We start from the raw sequence: 21,949 nt of genomic DNA on the forward strand, positions 1-21,949 counted from the left end.
ACTCAGCAATCTCCTGTGATTGTCCCAGCATGTGACTGTCCTGTTCTGGATGCATTGACTTAGTATTGCCTTCTTACCTTGGAGGAGATAATCTGCATTGGTTCTTTTTGGGGTGTATGGTCTCTCTTTGGTACACTGGCTGAGACCTTGGGCTCTGTATATCAACCTACCAGAGCTGATTTCTAAGTTACACAAGAAAAACTAAGGACATTTGGATTGGAACTCCTTTTTCTGTGTAGATACTTGGATAGCTTACATTGAGTCAGGAACATTTTAAACTGTGAGAGTAACTTCATAAGTTGTGGCTGCCTTATTTCTTCCAGCATCAAAAGGAAGGATCTCTAGTCCAAACACAGCCCCATCAAAAGGAAGGATCTCTAGTCCAAACACAGCCCCATAAACAGCAAATGGTGACATCTGATGCAGTTGAAATATTCCTGATTCCTGTTGCCCATGCTGGGAGCCTGGACCCAACAGTCACACATTTGCACCACATAAAGGAAAGGGAGGACCTCACTGATGGAGCAGGGAAACGTCAACATCGCATGAAGCAGCCACTGAGAAATAGCAGAGGTTCAGAGTAGATAATTTCTCTGACCAAAACATCAACACCACCACCAAACCCACCTCTTTGAGTGGATGGAGTTTACATTAATTGCTCACTGCCTTCCAAAATAAAATCAAAGGATATTCAGGATGTCTGCAATACATGTCATTAGTCAGTTAGATATACCCTGACACCTTGACCTGTTTCTTGCAGTCATGGCCTTTAATTGCAATGAATAATCACTATTTCCTGAGCCTAGTGAATGGGATGAGATAATTGTGCAGAAAGCCTGTGTTAACTACATTTGAAAGGGTAATATGTTCTGCTGCTAATGGTGTGTTCTGAGGTCTGCCACTGACCTCGGGCATTGCACTTGAGCCAAAATTTTCGAATTTGCATGTCTTAAGAGAAGCAGAGATTGTCATGTTTGGGTGTGTAATTAAAGAGCATGGTTTTCCCCCAAAGTGTGGGGAACTTTAAAGTGTGTCGAGTGAGAGCCTGAGCACTGAGGTCTCTTAATCACATTGGAAGTGTTAACGAAAGAAACTGCTGCAGTGCCGGTTGTAATCAGAAGTGATGAAAAAGAGTGATGGTTTGTTCAGAGCTTCTTCTTTGAAAGGAAATCATTCAGCTTGCACTTTTCAGCCTCATTGTCTGAGGTCTGGCCAGCTGATGAGACAACATCTCTAAAAACATGTAGTGTTTTATAAATGTTTGGCATTAGGATGCTGAACAGCTGCTTCTATTACGAGGGCACTGGTAAGTGAAGTTCCTATTGCCTTGCTGACTGAACACAGACATTTCTCATTAAAGACCCAAATCCACAACCTGCTGGTCAGTCTTAGCCTTCATGACAGTTTCTTATGAGCATAATATCTGTCTGGTTGGAAGCTCTGGTCTCTCAGTGGGAATTTAGCAAGCTGTTTCCATCTGTTGCTGCAGGCTGTGTTTCAGAGTATGGGTTCATTTGTGACTCATGTTTCTTTTCTCTCCTTTCCCTCCCCCTTTCTCTCTCTCATCTTCTTTCCTCTGCAGAGGGGGTAAGAATGAGCCAGAACCAGAGCAACCAATCCCTCGAAAGGTGCAGATTCGTTCTCTGCCTTCCTTGGAGGATATTGATCCAGACGTGTTAGATAGCATGCACTCATTAGGCTGCTTCCGTGACCGAAATAAACTCTTACAGGACTTGTTGTCAGAAGAGTAAGCACTTGCTCAGTCTTCATATCAGTTGGGTGTCCAGGGGCTGGGGTGCTTATGAACCTGGGGAAAGCTAGAGAGCACTTTAACTGATGTCTCTCTCTCTGAATGACTGGTAAGAACTTCTCCCCCTCTGGCTGCTCATTTGCTGGTGGGGTGTTGGGGGCAAGCACTGAGCCTTTCTTGCTCCACGGGTCAGAAGCTCACAGCCTGACCAGCAATGGAGCCACTGTGCTATTTCTGCCATAGCTGCCTGGCCAGGTCATTTCATTAAAACATGGGCTGCACAGTCTGCATGGGGAGGTATCATTGCTGATGTTTGTGTTGGATCTGCCTTTGTTGCCAAATTTTTATTTATTTCAAACTTATGCCTAAGAGCTGGTGTATCTCCTGAGGTGTTAAGAGGGACAGGTGGTAGAAAGAGCACTTAGAGGCTCAGGAGGCCTGTGTGGCTGCCACTCTTGGTTTGGGCATCCTGGGGACACATAACCTTGGCTGTCTGTGCCTCTGTTCTGTGTGTGGCGCATGGGAATCTTATTTCCTTTCCTCACTAGCTGTTTGTTTGAGACAGCAAGGGTCTCAAAAGCTTTGTTGGGTTGTGTATCTAACTGTCATGTACATGACCACTTCCAACTCATTTAGAACAACTGTGACTGTTTATTTGATGAGAAAATTTTATGTACTTGTTGACCTTTTCTTTTCTAATGTAAATGGGTTTTTTTATTATCTTTTTTTTCAGAGAAAACCAAGAAAAGATGATTTATTTTCTTCTGCTTGACCGGAAGGAGAGGTATCCTAGTCATGAAGATGAGGATCTTCCCCCTAGAAATGAAATAGGTACTGCAGATATGACCTCAGTCACCATGAACCCATCTGAACTAGTGCCTCTTCACTTTTTTTTTTTAATTCTGATTTTATTTTAATTTAAACCCAAACTCTAGCATTGCTGTTACCTTCCCAGTGAAATGGTGTACACAGCACTGGTGAGAATCCTCAGACTGGGGCAGGCAGGTCTGTTCTGTGGTTAAACTAGAAGGCTTCATCTTTCAAGACATGCCTGTCTCACAGTGTAGAAACATCCAAGTAGGTCTTGAATGGGATCTTAAAAAATGAGCTGTGAACCCACAGGCTGACTCTATGCAGGCAGATGAGGTTTGGCAGTATAATCTAGTGGCAGAATTTTCTAATTACAAGTCTCCTTGTTGCAGATAGGCTGCTCATGGACTTCAGTTAGTAAGAAGCTGTGTAGCTGCACTCCTCTGCAGTTATATATGTGCATATTCTCTTCTCTGTAACTCTATACATGCACTGCTGAAAGTATGAATCATGTAACTTAGCTGTTTTATAGTACATAAATCAAACTCCCATGTTTTTAGACTTAGAAAGATTTTAAAAGCTTAATGCACAATAAGATTATGTATCTTACAAAGCTCTTGTGATACCACTTTATTCCTGTTTATTCATTGGTTTTTTAGGGTGCTGCTGATCACCACTAATCCAGACAACAGGAAAAGTGCTCCCCAAGGAGCTAACTATATAAGTGACTCTTGATGTGCAGATAAGTTTAATAAAGGATTAGTCACTTCTAGCAATGATCTGAAACAGAGTTTTGCATAGAAGTGTGGAGATTTTCAGGTATTGTACTTCAGCACTTTGAAGACTAGAAGCAAAGTGCCCTTTATTTTCACTGGAAAGCCTGGAATCTCACAAGCTTACAAGGCAGTGCTGTACTGCACTGCATTTGTTAATGCTTCATTGAACTATTAACCTATCCAAGTTCCAATCTCCAGGCCCTATAATTTTGCAGGGAAATCTCTTCAGCGGGAGAAGAGATGAAAGTTCTTAGTTAACATAGCAATTTTTAAATTCCTACCTGGATGGAGCTACAGAGAGCATGTTAGCAGGGATCCTGATGAAGATGGGTAGCTGTGCCAGCTGCAGGTCCTGTGGTCAAAAGCCCCTTGCTCGGTGCAGTTTGTCATCTAGCACTCTGCTAATCAGCTTTTGACTCACACAGATTATCCTGCCATGTAAGGACAGCGTCAACTTGTTTTAGAAATGCTTTTGTCATAAGAAAAGAAACAAGGTGACTCTAGAATCTTCAAACCCAGTATGTAAGTGAATATACTATGCCCTAAATGCATCTCATACCTCTTCCACATGCCAAAGTATTTTCATGGTTTGAACTGGAATATTATGGTCCACTCTTGTATTTTTTGTGCAGGGGGTGAAAATGTTTCCTAACAGGGAAACACTGACTCTATCTATGTGCCTCACCTGCACGTTTGAGCATTATTCTTTGAGTGTTTGTATTTCCTCTTCCACAGGGGGTTTTCACGTCCTCTGTTCCCAGCGGTATCTCTGAGAACGCGGGGCAAGGTTTAATTAGGAGCAGTCATGTGTCTGATGAATATCTCATCATTAGCCATTAGCAATGGCCTTGCACAAACAAAGAAAAGAACAAGTAACAGTTTAATAATAGCAGCTTGAAGAAACCATGTTAATGAGAGTTGTACATTGTGTGAGCTCTTGCCAAAAAAAAAAAGCATCTGAGAGTATTTTGCCTTTTCCTCTTTTTTGGCATATTAAGTCTGAGAAACGATGGATGCAGGTAAAAATATGGCCAGCTACAGGTTGCCCTTTCTTCCCTTTGTCTGTTTCAGCTGTATGAAGTTTCTTCCAAGAGCCAAGGAAGGGCCACTTCCAACATTTTTCACATGTAGCTCCACTTTCTTTAGAAAACATGGGAATGAGAAACTTCTCAGTACAAGAAATGAATGTCAACTAATGTCTCCTTGAGAAAAAGGATTTTGTGGAGTGAAGTTTCTTAGTAAACTAGAGAACAAAAGATTGGGCCATAATAGATATAGAAGATAGAGATGCCTCACCAAACTCAGAAGGTGAACCTTTATTTCCCACCTTCTGTGAGAAGGCAGATTTACAATTGGATCGTTACCTGTATGATTCTATCTTCATATGTAAAAATCCTTAGGAATGGCTATGCTTTTCTGATATGAAATAAAAGGAAAATGCATCCTTATACTGTCACTGGACTATGACTTGATTTTTTTTCACCATGTCCAGAGAGTTAAAGAAGAGAAGGGCAAATACTGGAGATTTTCCTATTTTTAATTCCTGGGCTTGTGCAAAATCTTCTACAGCTTTTGTATGACACCACTTTAGTCATGCTGGCAGGAAGGATGTGTATATAACTAATTCTTTAGTATCTTTAGACTTGACAGTGATGGTGCCCTGTCATTTCTTAATCAGACCTTTCTAAGAAGTATGTACAATACTTGCTACTCTCAGCCATGTATACTGTAGGATTGTAGCCAATTTTAAATAGGCATCAAATACCTTTATTAGAAGCTCAACCACATTAATGCAAGCTTTGGATGTATTTTCCATCCAACTTTTTTGAATTGCTGTTCCTGGATTTATAGGTGCATTTCACCACCTGCTCTTTTTGCTTATTGTCTGTCTTTGATAACTTAAAATATAGATTAGAAATCAATTTCTTCCAGCATCTTAAGCCATAAGAGCTGATACAAAAGAATCATTTAGCTTGTTAGCAATATCCTTCTTCTCCTCAATTTTCTGTTGATTCCCTGATGGCCCCTCTGGCTAATGTCCTTCTCTCAGGTTTGCTCTTTCTCATGGCTGTACAAAAGACTGTCATTCAAGTTTTTAGCTAATTCCTCTTCAAATTTCTTCTTTGCTGTCTTTTAAAGTCCAGCTCTTAAGAAAATGGCGTGTCACTTTTGTAAATGTCACTTGGCTGAGTTTCCATTTCTGTTTTGAACATTCATGGATCAAATTGACTTTTAAAATATCTGTTCATAAAATATTTTTCTTGTGTTTTTCTCTTTATTGTTTAACTTCTCTTGTTTGAGCTTATTCATCACCATTCTTTTGACATTTGATGCTTTCTTCATTCATCTTTCTTCTCCTTTTCTTTTAAACTGCACTGTTTTACTTTCCTTTTTTTATGTCTGATATCCTGCTACAAAACTTGTATCCATTTTGTGTTATATATACACTCTGAACATCGTTGTTATGTCTTACTATGCTGTAGATACACTCCTAAACCACCAGTTGCTCTGTAGCATGAATGCTTTCTCATATTTTGAACTTGCTTGAAGAAGCAGGAGTTTGAAATATCTAAACCTTGTCCCAGCTTACTTTTGAGCACTTACACGTATGCAGCTGAAGTCACACAGTATGAATGCTTTGTTTGTTTTATCTCCCACTGTTTTTCTGTCAGCTTTATGCACTCTTTTTTTTTTTTTTTTCTTATCTGGAGGTGATTGCCTATACCATTTTCTACTATCTTTTTATTGCTGGATAGAGTTTGAAACGGAGTGAGATACAACTGCACTTTTTATCTAATTAATTTTTAAGCGGAATATTATTACTGCTAACACAAAGAATACTTGGGTTATACTGTAATGGGGTCAGTTGTTATCACTAATCCATTTGCATTGAGCCATCTTAGCTTATGCTCATTGTTTCAAGGATAAGCTCTGCCTCAAAGAGTTCTTGTTCTAAAAAACATGATGTTAGAGAAAGAACGAGTACATGGTGGGTGTGAGGAGGGCAGGATAATAAAGAGCAGGCAGTAGAGGTAGAATTGTCAAGTGTGGTATTTATGGTTTTGCACAGGGATCCTGGCAGAAGAAGAAGCCTTAAGAACTGGGCACTGTGAGCTTCTTTCTAACAGCAGGGGTGAAGGATGCCTTCTTTTACAAGTGGCTACTCTCCACTAAAATTAAAAATGTGTCTATAAATAGAGGCAGGGAACTGAAATAGCCTAACCAAAGGAAAGAAAATCCTTCTGTATTTTTTTTCTGCCTTTCTCCTTTATACTGTTTGCATGCCATGTGCAGTGTTAGCTATAAAACATCTCAGCAGGTCTTTATTTGGTTCCCTGCCTCACCAAGAAGGTGTGGATGATTTGGCAAGTCACCTTCTGCAATGCATTTTGGTATCTAAAGACTCTTCTCAGAACAATTTAAAGGCTCCTCAGAACCAACATCTTTAGGAATGAATTGCCTTTAAATATCTCTTACATATCTTTATGTATTTTTATATGTCTTTAAATATTTCTTATACCTCAGTTTTCACTCTGCAAAGCTAAAGTAGCACTTTGATACCTCATGGAATTGTTACACAATAAAGTGTGTATAGCATTTAATTTACTATGGTAGTAAAAGCTGTATGGTGTGGTTCTCATTGAAAGATTTGTCTCAGGTAGACAGGCATGTTTAATTTGTAATGCTTCTGAAGGAGGAAAAATATAAATCAGCAGGAAAAACCTGAAATGTAATCTTAAAGATGCAGAAAAAGGGTATTCTTTCAGAGCAGCATGTAATTCTGAATTTAGAGTGTACTGCTGTCCCTGTGTCACATTTAATCTGGCTGGCAGGGATGTGGAAGGCAAGCTCTAGTAACCTGGGTACATACACAGGATCCCTAGATGGCTCATGCTCTGCCTAACAGCTTGTGCTATAGCCCATGCTGTCACCTTGTATCATCCTGTTATTACTGTTATCAGCTTTGTAAGCTAATTTCTGCAAGCTGTGGTATAGTTGTACCTCTATTTTGCAGTGCTCATAATACCTTCAGGGCAGTGGCAGGGCTCCTTCTCTCTGCAGGTGGATTGCAAGTTATGTCTTAATGCTTGCAAATTTGGAACAAGGGAGAGACTACAAATGTCCACCTCCATCATGAAGAGATCTGTCTTTGTAGGGGAGGTGGAGAGTGAAATTCTTGAGAGAGGATTTAACCCACCTGCATGAGGTAAGTCCCAGCTGAATTGAGCTGACAGTGTTTTCCTTCCTGTCAGATCCCCCCAGGAAGCGTGTGGACTCCCCAATGCTGAACAGGCACGGGAAGCGGCGGCCGGAGAGGAAGTCCATGGAGGTTCTCAGCGTGACAGATGGAGGATCCCCAGTTCCTGCTCGCAGAGCTATTGAAATGGCACAGCATGGACAGAGGTGGGTCTGTGCTTCACCCAGGAGCCCTGCCTGCCTGGGTCTGCTCCTGCACTTTGAGTTGCACATACAGAGGAGCTGTGGGGCTTTTCTGTTCATACCAGCACTCATTGCACCCTCCAGTCAAATCTGCAACATGATCTGGCAGCCAGCAGTGCTTGTGCACACGGGACCAGAAGTCCTGCCAGGGCCTTAAGGGTTCTGTTTGCTTGCAGCTATTCCTCAGGAAGCCACCATGTTCTCTGAAATGGGCAAGACCCATTTCACCTCTTTTTAGTTGTTGAGGACATGGGCATGCAGTCTAAGCTTGCAATACAGGCTGACTGGGCAATGGGAACATGTAAGGGCTTTGGGAGGTCTCAAACATGTGTCCTGTCAAACAGGATAAATTACCTTCTGCTTGTTCTTCTCTGTCTCCAGAGCCTACAACAGTAATCTAGGTGACTATCTGGGATTAGGTTCCTAGCTTTTGGGTGCCTGAAGTTAAAAGAACACTATGCTCCATGTCATCAAAACAACTTGAATCTGAAAAGCTCTGTCCAGGCATCTTGTAGATGCCTCCAAAATGTGCTGTCAGAGCCAGAATGCATCTGAAATGGCACATAAATCACCACATGCTTGTAAAGTGATGGGATATGTATAATTTTCCTCTTTTCCATCAAAGAAAGTGTCAGTCTTGTGGAGAAACAGCAGAGGAAAATGGTGTCTCCTCAAGGCAAGTTCTGGGAGAGTAAGTGAACTGTGGAAATTCACTTATGTGAACCATGGAAGTTGCTTCCTCAGTCCCTATGACTAGCTTAAGGGAAGCACATGCATTTGGTTTCACACTTGCATTAATCAATCAATATAAAAGAACCCTTTCCATATATGAATGATGATGATAATGATGCTGCTGTACCTTCTGTTTCAGTTTTGACATAATTTTTTATTTGTTCAGCTCTTAAGATCTGTTTAAAAAAAAAAAAAAAAGCCTGCTGTGCCCAGAAGATCCCTTTGCTGACTGAGAATTGGGAGAAGAACATGAAATAATTTCATAGATATTCCAGAGGCCCCTAGAATTGCTGGAAACTTTTCCTGGCAATTGTTACAGTTCTATCTGTAGTGAAGAAAGAGTGGTGATTTTCAGAATCTGCTAGGACTTATTTCAGACTGGATATGTCGCCTTGAGACTGCCATAAAGACTTCTTGACATATTGTAGGTTGGAAACCTGTCTCAAATATCTGATTTGGTGTGAGGTGTGGGTGAAGGAAGTGTTCAGGACAGGGTGTGCTCAGTGTTCCTAACAGGCCTCAAAGGAGTAAGGATGAGCACAGCAGTGACTCCTTGTTCTACCTGCAGTGTTTACTCTGCTGCTGGGAGATGCATGGGACATGAAGCTTCCAGACCAGGCAGAGGCAAATCACTTCTCCCCACCACAAAGCTCCTTCACAGGGAGTGTCCAACTGAGTGGAACAATGAGGAGGTGTTAAATTGACCACAGCATTCTCTGAGAGCTGAAACCTTTTCTTCCAGCTCTGAACTTTGAATTTGGGTTCAGAAGTCTGCAGAGGCAAAGCTGTGTCTTGCTATCCAAAGTATTTATTTTGCCTTTAAATGTCTCACTCGATTATGCACATTAGGAAACAGTTGAAGTCAAAAGGTCTGGGGTGAGATATATCCAGACTGCATATCAGTAAAGGAGGGCTGTGGCTTAAGGAGGAAGCAAAACCTGCAGGCACAAAAGAGATATGGGGCAATGCACACGACAGGTCAGGAATGGACATAAAAGTGTGATTAAGGGTGGAGAAAGGGATGTAATAACACCATGATTGATGATGATGAGCATGGTAGTGCTTGTTTTCGAAGGGGTTAAAGGGAAGATGTTATTTTACTCCACGTGTGAGCTTCCATAATTCATCCCATGCACATGCAGAGATGACAGCGGCACATTTCGTGTTGCTGGCAGCACAGTCGTTTATAACACGAACTGGCTTCATTAACGAACCCCACTGCATGGGGAGTGTCTGGGGACGATGCATTGCTGATGGGGCACCATCTGTCAGAACCCTCAGTAACAAAGTGACAAGTGCCTTCCACCAAGAGTGGGGATTTTTAATGGCTAGTTGCGTATTATATTCCATGAAATGACCCACTGACAGTGGATTTTGCAGCAGTGGGGTTTAGATCTCCAAGGCGTATGCTTTTTTAAGAATCACCTTTTTTTTGATCTCAAGAGACAGCTATTCAGTGCTTTTTATCCTACAATACTACGAAGATTGACCATGGAATCAGGTCTCCTTTTTAGACACAGATGACTTGTATAAGCATCTGAAGACACAGTGCCATTGCTTCTTCCTTGAGCTGGCAAAGATACACTTCTAACCAGTGGGCAAAACACACCCAAGTGTCTTGTGATTTATTCCTACTGTCCTCTTTCCCAGTAGTAAACAGATGTTTGCTTGCATAAAGAGAATTTATGTTACAACCTCGGGTTTACATGTCTGTATCATGATCTGTGCTTTTGGTAACCATGTGGGGGCCCTACAAGTGTCTGGTCTTGGCTTGTTTAGGGCATATCTTTCCACTGAAATTTAAAACTTGGCAGCCTCCAGCCTCCAGGCTGCAACAGTATTAAGTGAAAAACATAAATCCTTCAGTGATTTGGTTTGGAATAATGGACGAGGAAAACTCACACAAAAGCTGCTTGTGGAGCTTACAGGCTCCTTCAAATGCTTGAGCCAACCTCTCCAGGTGTTCTCCAATGGATCTTTGTGAATGGCAAAGTTGGTTTGCACAAACTCTAGCCCTTCTAAAACTGGTGACTAAGTTTTGTTAATTCTTGGGCTTCCCTGCTACTTGTCACTAAACTGGGTTCATAATTATGTCTTAATTACTTCTGCTGTTCTGGTATCCCCACCTCTCAGACTATCTGGTATTTCATTGAAATGTCAAAAGAAAAGAAGTAGGTTCTGAGCTTAGCTTAACATTAGCTAATTTGTCCCATGTGCTAAAATCACACAGACTAGGAAGAATTCCATGGGAGCTAGAATCCAGCAGGGATATGGCAGAAATGTTCAGCAGCTTTGCTGTGAGAGTCCAAAAACCATTCTAAAATGGGCTTCATTAACTATTCATTTTCTTCTAGTTTTTGAAGTGGAGAGCTTGCATGAGAGATCAGCTAACATTAGGGAGCAGTGTTCTGAGAAACAGTGAAGCATATCACCAGTGAAATATATTTCAGGGAGCTGCCCTTTTAGCAAAGCACAGGGAATTTCACTTCTAAGCTGCAGGGATTGAGACCTAAGATGAGAAAGAAGGGCATTTCTCTATACACTGAGTATAGGGAGGAGGGTTGGGAGTTAAATGGTAATGGACCCTACAAATTAGAATACAACATGGATTACTGTTCCTCTAAGAGGCTCTATGGTCTGATTTTAACCTTTTCTGAGAGCATGCTTAGTGTTGAGGTCTTCTGGAAAAGTCGTGAGTAATGAATGCTTTGCAATTAGTGCTTCAGGTGTGTCCTGTTTTCCCTGGACACTGTGACAAAGTAGGTGGTACCTGGGTTTTAAATTGAATAAAGGAGAGCAGGGTTTACAAATATGCATGGGGGGAGTCATCTTAGACCTCAGAAGTCAGGGGAAGATAATGAATTTGAGCACTGTGTAGGTGTGAGCCATGACTGTAAAGTAAAAGAAAGGTTTTTCAGAGCATTGCTTAAAAAGGGGAGGATGGGTTGGGGACTGGGTGTCCAGCATTGCTACAGGTTACTCTCTTTTATAAAAATGTCCACACTAGTAACTGTGTTTTCTTGCTTTGTTCCTGCCATAGTAAAACAATGTTCAGTAAAAGCCTGGATATCTCTGAAGCCAATCCCAAATTCAACAAAGAAGAAAGGTATAAACACTGACAATATGTTCCTCTCCTCTACCTCACTGCTGAGACCTTAAAGATGCAGTACTTACCTTCTCTGTGTGGGGACAGAGCTGTTCTCTCTTTCCTCTTTAGAGGGAAGCAAAGAGGGTGGGATATTTACAGCTCCACACTGTGTATCTTTTTGTACAGTACCATTCATTTGAGGCTATCCCCAATGCAGCCTTGGACTGTACCAATGATTTCCCCACTAAAATTTCATCCTACTGCTATTTCTGGTTCAGTTCTGCCATGAGTAGAAGTTCTGCCCAGGGTAGAAGATGTATTTGCTTAAGATGTCTTTGGGAAGGATTGGAATGTAAAACACTGGGAAAGCCCAGAATGTTCCACTCTGAGCATTAGAAACAGCAGCACAACTGAGTGAGTGACAACAGTGGTAGGAAACTTTGGAAATTCAGTCTGATAGACAAAATATTAAAGACTTCTGGCAAGAGACAAACTCTTTAAGACTACCCAGAGGACATAGGAGGAAAACGTAATTGAAAACAGGGTTTTTGGAGGATGATTCTAATCTAGCAGTTCAGTGACAGATGCTGAAGAACAACAGAAAGGGTAACTCCCAACTGTCAGCAGAGGCATAATGGAAGACAGGTAGGCCACCACATTTACAGACTTTAAGTAGACTTGTGTGGGTCCATGAACACAAAAAAAAAGTTCATACTTTTGTGAAGATTTTTAGTGTACATGTTTTTTCTAAAATTTTGGTCTCAAAGGAAGAGAATTTTTCTCTGTGTTGAAAACTGGCATCTCAAAGGATAACTCTTCATCAAAACGTAATCCTTACAAATTTTGGACTAAGCTTACCCAAAGGTTACAAGTGTGGCATATGATTCAAAAAGGGAGAAGCAATGGCTTCCTTAAAGGAACCAATGGACTTCACAAAGCATTCTTATTTCCATTTCCCCTTTTCATAGAAATATTTCTGTATAGAGATAAAGGTGGCCTTTAAGCCCCAGGAGATTTGCAGGATGTGTGAGGGACTGTTTTGGCCTTTTGCAGTCTGAGACAGTCTTCTGTGGTCAGTGTTTCAAGTCCTCAACCTGCCACAGTGAGGAACATCGTGCATCTGCAGGAGAGACTGTGCCTCATGTGGTTTGTAAAGCACCCTCTCTAAGATGCCAAAATACCAACAAAGCATTGGATTGGATCTGAATTGTTAGCAACCTTGTAGTTCCACAGCCATTAAGAAGTAGTGGTTATACAGCCTTTAGTGGCTGGGCTTTCCTGGACTCTTAGCATAGACATGGAAACTCCTGTTCCTTTCTCTGATACTCCCTATATGTAAGTTCTGCTCTTGGAACATGAGGCACTTCTTGCATTAAAAGTTAGTGTATGGTTACTCCAAAGAAGAGCTTTTTCGTAGTAATTAGGAATCAAATCCAGTAAAAGAGGTGCAGAAATTTTATCTGTGACAGGAGAGGAGTCTTTTAGTGCTCTTTCTGAGCACCATTCCTTGTCCCTCTGTCCTTCTCTGACAGCTGCTACAACTGTGTTAGGAGCAGAAGAAATGACACTTCTGTATCTTCTGTGTGAATTTCTTAAGTCCACATAGGCATTTTTTGTTCTCTCTCAAAGGCTGTATTTTTCAGAAAACAGGAGGAGAAGGTTAGAGCACTGCATGAGGATCACCCACAGTCCTGCTCCTTCAAGGACCAGGCTGAATTTCTAAGGACCACATTCACTGTGACCTTACCTCCTTCCCACTTCTAAGAGTTCAAATGAAGGACCTCAGTGGTGGGAATGTGAGAGAACCTGGATTCTAGATCTGTGCACAGCCACATGAAAGGAAGGGATAGGCAGCAAAGAGGACCCCAGAAGAATGGGGTCACATAAATCAGGGTGGCCATTAAATTTTTGTTCAGTGTTTAATTGTCCAATTTTATGATACCTTTTTTAAAGGAATACTGCATCTTTAAGGGTCCCTTCCCTCTAGATGCACATGGTTGTCTTAGTAGCTGAGGCCACTGTCCCTTTCTTTTTCTTTTTCTTTCTGACTTTCTTTCACCCCCTCTTTCAGTGCTTCTCTTCTTCTGTATCTGGGTTGCCGCAGCTCCGTAGTTCACTTGCTTCAGTATTATAGGGAATGCACATGTCTGCGCTTCTGGGTCTATTGTGTCCTGGGATTGTTCATTTTTTTTTTAAACCTCATTTCCCCTTTCCTTTACCCTGTTGTCAATTTGCTTTCCATTCTCTTTGTTAACCTCTTCAGTGCCTTCCCTGTTGGGAAAATGACTTGAAAGAAACATTATTGAACCTTCTTGCACCCATTCTATTTACATTTGACTATTCTGCATGTGTGAATATAGGTGTATTTTCTGTATAAATATACACACAGGTTCCAGTATATACAATGGGTGTCAATTTGCTCTTCTCAGTTACATCACCGTAGATAGATTGGTACAGGTACAATTGAAGACAGCATTTGTTCCTAAATATATACATATATTTGTGTATATATATATATGAATTAGATCTTACCCAAATTTGCACTCCACAGGCTGAAATATAAATGGAGTGTCACTCAAACACATGAAAAAGAACTTACTGTAATGCTTCTTTCCACTTCTCTATCAATGCATAGCACAACAGCTTTTTTGTCCTATTCTGATTACATTTTCATTTTAACTGTTCTCAAAACTGCCTTGGTGGCTCAGCCCAGCACTTGCAATGTTGATGTAACTGGAGGCATGGCTAGTTGCACTGAGCAGTAAACTGTGAAATCTACTGGGCATATATTAAATTTGGCGTTTCTGTCTTGTGGCGAATGGATTTTCCTCACCCAGCCAGAGGTAGCTCTGGCAGCTTGGGAGCCTCTTATTGAAAATGGAGAGAATGAGAGAGAGAAAGTGACAGAGAGGAAAAAAAGTGTTGCATCCAACTTGAAAATAATTTGGCTTAATAACACCAAACCGTTTTTTTATTTCTAATCTAATCTTTGTTAATGTGAAAAGGTGGTGACATTTTCCTGAGTTTGCGTACCTGCACCCCTGAAAACTTAATAACCTGACTATTCTATTTCCATTTTGAATGCATTGGTTAGTAGATAAAAATTAAGAATACTGATGTTTACAATTGTCACTAGCCTTCAAAGTCAATGTGCCAGAGATTCAGTCTGCTTTTAGAACTGCTTTTTCAGACTCTTTTCAGCACAGCATTGATTTATTCTCCATTCACATTTGAAAGATTTCCTTTGCAACCTACAAGACCCAGAGACTGAATTTATTTTAAATGAAAAATGAGATCCTGGAGCACAAGATGGCATCCACAGAGATAAGTGCTGGGTTGCTGAGCTGGTACGTTCTAGCTGATCTGAATTCCTGACTATAAGACCATCATGACTAATAAGGCAGTATCAAAGCAGATTCACAGCTTGAGCTACAATCTTGTACCCTGGGCTCCCAAGCTGGCTCAGAAATGCATGCTTTAATAACCAATACATTTCACAGTTCATTCGTGGCAAAAAAAGAGTACTTCTTACCAGGCCAGCTTGGGGGACAGAGGGACACTGCACTGAACAAAGTGGGGACAAAAAGAACAATTTCCTGGATAACAGTGTGATATAACTGTGCCTTATGTAAGAGGCAGAGAAGAAATGCAGCATGAAGTATGAACCCCATTGCTCTGCTGACTGCTTTAATTGGGATTTGGCTGGGAATTTTTTTTTTTTTGCAGCCTTAGTATGTGCCTCTCCATATTCCCCAGTGCCAAAGTTGGATGTGTCTGCAATATGTGAGTGGGACAAAAGCTGTTTTCTGGTCAATGAAACTGTCCCCCTAGTGTTCCTGGTCTCTGGAAAGACTTAGGCACCAGTGGCAATGATTATGACCGTTCAGTTCTCCGAACAGTATTTCACTCTGCTTTTCCTACTCTTCTCTCCACCTGCCTCCACACCCCTCTCTCCTTCTTTCTCTCTCTCCCTCTCTCTTTATTTTCCCTTTCCGAGGATGGCGAGTGCTGATCCATTGGGGTAAGCTCTAGTTTTGGATTATTCCTCTTGTGGGACCTGTTGTAACTTTGTAGAGGAACTTTTCATTTGCAATTTCCAAACACAACACAGGTTGATATGCTTCAGTGGCTGAGGCTTTACAGCAGGGAGAGAGAGAGAGACGTGGGAAGAAGCACTTTTGGTGCTTTTGTGTGTGTTTGTGTGCTTTTATGTTGGAGTCACACTCCATATAATTTACTTTCGGGTTCTTTTTTTGTTCTCTTATTTGTCCCTCTATTTCAGTGTCTGTGGGCACAGAAAACTATCCTCAGACACTGTGCAGATACCAGACACCTTCTGAGAAAGAAACCCATTTTCTGTTTAGCACTTTTGTATCTGTTTGGTATTTTCCAGTTAATTTGGATCCTAATTTATCCAGTTTTCTTCTTTTTCTTTTTCTTTTTTTTTTTTTTTAATGAAACTGAATCCCATCTGTGTTATTAAAAAATGCTGGGTATTCCCTCTCTTTTTAGAATATGTTTTCTTAAGAGGTGAACAGATGGCCCTAGAGACAGATATACTTTCAAAGCTCTGTATTTTCAATAAAGGCACTATAGGTACAGCTAAGAATGCAGTCATGCTTCAAATTAAAGTTCCATTTATAAATACTTAAAAGAAGGAGAATATTATATTAATAAATTATTTAATAAAACCATTGTAATAGATCATTACAGACTACAGTAAAAACTTGTTGAGAGGGTACACATTGAGAAAGCTAATTAGCACCAGTAACATTTACTTCTCATGTTTGCAGCATACTTCAATATCTGTTAATTCTTTCTAAACTATTTATAGATGGAACTTTAACATAATTGGCCAATTAAGGAGGGTGGTGCTGTTCAACATCACCATCTGTATGGGCTGAAAAGAAGAAGAGGTGTGTTACCAACACCTGCACTTCTTCCTCTGCACTCTCTGTAAGGCTTCATCTTACAAGTGGTTGCTACCATAAGCAGACCTTCTGACTCAAGCATGAATATTCCCAGTAAGAGCTGTCACAGTGTTATTTGCATGGTTGGGACTGTAAGACAGTGGAACATCCAAGGTATTCTATACATATTCCCTGAATCAGAGGGTGAGGAAGCACAGTTTGTACCTTTCAGACACCCAAAAGTAAGAGTGTTGAAATTTAACACAGCCTGACTGCTCACTTGACTGTTCATTGCATATTAATTCAGGTCATTGTCAGGGGTCTGATACCCTGAAGTTTCAGTTTAGATTTTATTGGCTTTGAGTGAGCAAGGAAAGAGGAGTATCAAATTCCACCCAGTTCATGCTTGAAGCAAGTAAGAGGTTGGCTGGGTATTTTCTGGAATGAGTTTCAAAACCACACATGGAATCAAACCAATTCAAAATTTCTAAGGCATTTCACCCAGGGACACAAGTCTAATGCATCAATGCACGCTGCATGCATGCTGCAGGCTCCCCTTCTTGGAAGCATGGCTCCAGCTTGACCAGCTAAGAGGCTGTATTCAGCATCCTGGTAAAACTGTGCTATGAAAGCAAGTTCTGCTGGGACTGCAACGGGGTACCAAACTTGGATTGTAAGAAAAAGTTCTAGGAGATGGTTATTCGAAGAAGAAACAAATGCCAAATCTGACCTAAATGTTCAATTCATGCTGTGAAGCCTTTATGTTCTACTGGTGTGTCTCAGGAGGGGCACTGTTTAAAGCATTTGGGAACAGATCTGAGAGAAGGGTGATGGAGAGATGTGCTGTACATGTGCTGCATGTGCAGTGCAGTTACCAGGCCAGCTGCACTCTCCTGTCTCCTGTTTTTCTCTGTCTGCACCTCAGCAGTGTCGAGCTTCAGCTCTGTACCTCTCAGGAAATTCTGCATTCTCTGAAACCAGCTGGAAACTGGATTCAAGCCCCTCAGTTTCAGAACACTGGTCTGACATGAGCTGGGCCTTGCGTGGCTTCCTCTTGACAGCAGCTGGCTAAAATTAGTATAAAATTACTTTAAAATGAAGGACCTTTCAACTTGGATACTTTGAATTATCAAATAGATTGAATAAGGTATAAAATCATCACAGCTACAAACTCCAGCCCACACACGCACATTTCGTTTCAGTCCTTTGCCTCTCTCTTTCATAGCTCAGCTGTCTCCAGGTTATTGTCAGTCTGTGGAATGGGGGGAATAGCCTGCAATGATCTCAGTGTCCACCTTATGTTTAGAGTGCCCTCTGCATCTTCCCCCTCCTAAACCTTGGGTCTGCTTCTCTTATGATTTGGGATTTTTGAATTCCTCCCTCCAGGCTTGTCAAAAGATCTGTATCACTAAAGAGTCTCTTCTTGGGTCTCTAAATCTGGCAGTTGTGTTTGAGGGAATGCTCCTTATCTGAGCAACTGCACTGTCTTTCCAGCTTGTGTTTTCAACAAGCTTTAGATGACTTCCATTGAGTTAATGCACAAGCACACAGGAATGCAAAACACAGAGCAAAATGAGTCACACACAGTGTTCACAGTTTCCTTGATTGTTGCATTTAGTATTAAGTTATTGGAATAATTATAGATTTAATACTTCCAGTAACATTTGATGCCTATAAAGACGCTTAGGAGGTTACTCACTAATAAATACATCTCACTGAATAAATTTATTTCATAGCCATGGAGACAAAATGAATGGATGTCATACCTCTTTCCACACATAAGACGTAAGAGTCTGCCATATTAATGCTGCCTGTAGGGCCTCGAACTTTCATTTTCTGGTGAGAGGGCTAAAAATTTAAATTCCTTTTCTTTTATTACAGCATTTCAGCATAATGCAACGTTTTCATTCCTTTCTTTTGGCCCTGTCCCAGTTCTGTCCACCTGACTCTGAGATACAGGAGCAGTGCATGTGATTGGGTTTTTTTACAAACTGAATTACACCATTGCTTAGCTGAAATGATCTTGATGAGAGGGACAAATCTGTCATTTTTGCTTGTTAGCACTTTTTGTACTGGAATACAGAACCACGTAGTAGGGCATGGTACTGAGTTTTTATAGCTAGCTTGAGAATCATATCCCATTTGTAAAGGTAAATTATGGGAGATCTGTTAAATTGAGGAAGTTCTCCTCAGTCTTGGTGTCATATCCTGTACTACCACTTTCTGGTAAAGGAGGAAGTCTTCTAAAAATGTCTAGCTTTCTTTTTACCCCAACACTTAAATTGAACAGAGGCTTTTTAAAATTCTTTCCACTGCTCCTGTATACAATTTCCAGTGTGGACAAACTGAAGCTTGCTATAGGGCCTACTTTACTTCTTACGTATTTTGCATGTAAATCAGCAGCAGAAATAAATCCTGTTCAATAGCAATCATGTGGATACTGAATGCATTTCTAGGAGGATTTCATACTAACTCTCTCTTATGTCCCCTGCCTCAGGCTCCTAGGCTGGATGAAAGCACAGTACACAACAACTATTTTTCAAATATTGCTTCCAATAAAAAACTGGGATTTGGGAGGTGGGGACTGCCATATTCTGCCCTACATGTGTGTGATCATTTTTGTAAAAAGATAAGAGGCAGTGGGGTTGGGAAGTGAGAATTCAGGACTGTTGGAAACACCTGATGGCAAAAAGGAAATAGCAGAGTGGAACTTTTAAGCAAGTGTCCTGGAATTCAGGTGAGTGTCAGAGAGGATGTTCCCACCACAATGAAGAGTTGGTGGGAGCATCTCCTTTAACTCTAAGTTGGTGTTTAACTGCATCTCTGGGCACCTGAATGCCTTCCACATTTGTCCAAAATTATCTGTAGACTCCTCTTGTAATTCATGGTTTGGAAGAAGCTTTTCCTGATGATTCATGCAAGGAACATTTTAACTAAATGGATGTCCCATCTGCACGACACATCTGTGGTGCAGTCAGCTACTTCACTTATAGGAAAGGCACATACAGTAGTCTTTCAAAAGTGGAGCAGATAGTTCTCCCCTTAAAATTACTTTGCATAAACCTTTGTGAGTGCCCCAGATCTCGATGGTACAAATTTAGGCTTAATTTAGTGCAAAAGAATGCTGTGAGTGAGCCTCTAGTTTTTTTTTTCTGCTGCACTATGATGGGCAGATTACATCAGGGTACAAGAAAAAAACCTATGTGGGAATTTTCTGCATAGATTGAGTGCTCCAGATTTTCTTGGTGCCAGTTGAGATTTAATCTGGCCAAAAAAAGTGATGTGAGTGAGCTTCTGGTTTTCACCTACTTGGTGTGATGGACAAACTTCAGTGGGATACGAAGAAAACCATCAGGGCAGAGGATACAAGTAGAGAAAACAGAACCTGCCATTGTGTTCAGTTGTAGCTTATTCTTTCCTTGGAAATACTTCCTCTTGCAGTTCACTTGTTTTTAAAGAATTTTGCCACTCAAACTTGTTTAATAATAAATGTCTAGGAGACCATTTTAGAGACCATTTTTCTGTTTTGTTCTACAACAGCTGATGAGAGTAAACTGATACAGTTTATGGTCTAAATTTGTTTTATATTCTTATGTATAAGCTGACATCACATATCTCACCTATATAAATTCTTAATAGATATGTGTGTAAACACAGACACATATTAAAACACATACACTCATCCACTCAGTTTTCTACAGGAATTTCACCTTTTCATGTTTGTTACCTGAAGGCAAGTAATTGCTTTCATGGCTCTTGTTATAGGTAGGTTATTATAGGTAGGAAACATTGGTAGGTTTGCTATATTGACATATTGCTGCATGGTGGTTGTTGAATAAATAGGTTCTTAGCCAAATTCTCTCCTGTAAAATGTTTCCGTCTTCAAGACAACTTTCTTTCTTGTTAAAAAGGATAGAAAGCAGCTGCCTCTGGGGCTCACTCATGTACAGTCACACATAAGGTGTGGGGTTTTTTCTGCAGGGTAGCCCTCCTCCTAGGAACTTCCTCTGCCGAAGTGTTTGTGCAGTCTGGCCTGTCTGCTCTTCCACCACATTTAGCATAGCACTGCTTCTTATTGTCAGCAGCTGACATTTTCCATAGGTGGCCTTTGCTGGAGAGCATAAGACCATTAACAGTATAGGTGACCTTGTCAGCAGATAGGACAGTTCACTCTCCCTTGACTGGCCTCTTTCTGAGGGCACCGCTGTAATTTTGATATTAGTAGAGTCATCAACAAAAGCAGAACTCATTATCCACAGAGAAGACCTGACTTGCTTAATGCAGCAGCAAGAATTCTCACTGGAGAGCAAAGACGTGAAATCCATCAGTGAGAAGCTGGAAAGGGCTAAGCCAATGCAATCTTTGATTTCAGTGGGAAGTCATGACATAAGAAATGATTGTGTGCTTGAGTCAAGGAGACTTGGGGTTTTAATTATTACCTGGAAGAACTCCCTACCTTTGTACCTTGTACGCATGGTGCTTTTCCATGTTGCTTGTGACAGAGAAAGTCTCATTTTGTAACCGCCAGCACTGTGCAAAACAGAATTCTTAGCACAAGTTTGAATGTCTTTGCCATCTCTTTGAATTGAGCTGTTCAATTTGCACAGAGCAGACCTAGCTTCCATGTGCTTGATGACTAAAGAGAAAGTAGCAACTGCCTTAATTGAAAGGGATTATAGTATTCTCCCTGAGCAACAGCATTACTTTGATTTGGGGCGGAGGGGACAACTGAAAAATGTGGCAATAGTGAAAGGAAAGAAAAGGAAAGAGTTATGTCCTTTTCCAGTGACAGCCTCCCTCCTCCTCCTCACTTCATGCCTGTGCCTGTGGTGGCTGGTGTTCAGGGCTGTTACTTGTCTGAGTTTTCTGAGGGATGTTTTCCTTGTTGTGTCCATTCAGGTCTCGGTCAATCAGCGGAGCATCGTCTGGGCTCTCCACCAGTCCTCTCAGCAGTCCAAGGGTAAGTGGTGCTGCTTCAAGATCTGTTGGTCCAATCCACTCACATGCTTGATGCTTTTTGACATCTGTTGCGCCAGAGCTGTGGCTCTTAGCTGGGATGTTTTGCTTTTCCTTGGCAGCTTGTAAATTTTCATGGGTAGTGAGGGAAACGTTACTTAAAAATGGAGGTGGAGAATTTCTCTTACACGTTCCCTGCACTTTTAGCAGGGGTCTCACTGTGGCCCTGCCCTTTTTGAGTCTCTTAAGCACACAGAATAACATTGCTATGACTAAACACTCCATAGCCAGCTGAGGTCTGCATGTAGCCTGGTTTGAGACCAAATGATCAGGAGCCATTTCACAGCTGCCTTCAATTAGATCACAGTAAAGCACCAAAGCATGCTGGTTATCTTCTCTTTGCCTCAGAATAGCTCATATTAGGAAGTCAGATAAAATAAATTACACAAATTTGAGGGCTAGGGAATTTAAAAGGAAAGTAAGAAGT

The 21,949-nt window shown here is 41.1% G+C and overlaps 1 protein-coding gene across 2 annotated transcripts in view; it reads left to right on the forward strand.

Moving 5' to 3' along the window:
* Window positions 1–21,949, forward strand: part of BRSK2 (BR serine/threonine kinase 2) — a 303,379-nt gene that overhangs the window by 248,110 nt on the left and 33,320 nt on the right. Inside the window, exons 10-14 of one of the 2 annotated variants that reach the window (XM_041415069.1) lie at window positions 1,583–1,747; window positions 2,484–2,581; window positions 7,590–7,740; window positions 11,549–11,614; window positions 21,406–21,466. In XM_041415069.1, the coding sequence (XP_041271003.1) occupies window positions 1,583–1,747; window positions 2,484–2,581; window positions 7,590–7,740; window positions 11,549–11,614; window positions 21,406–21,466 (541 nt within the window). The remainder of the gene's footprint in view (window positions 1–1,582; window positions 1,748–2,483; window positions 2,582–7,589; window positions 7,741–11,548; window positions 11,615–21,405; window positions 21,467–21,949) is intronic. The other variant, XM_041415068.1, reaches the window with a different exon arrangement.

The sequence above is a fragment of the Onychostruthus taczanowskii genome, unplaced genomic scaffold (genome assembly GCF_017590055.1).
Source record: "Onychostruthus taczanowskii isolate IOZ18803 unplaced genomic scaffold, ASM1759005v1 scaffold49, whole genome shotgun sequence".
In the NCBI taxonomy this organism is placed as follows: Eukaryota; Metazoa; Chordata; class Aves; order Passeriformes; family Passeridae; genus Onychostruthus; species Onychostruthus taczanowskii.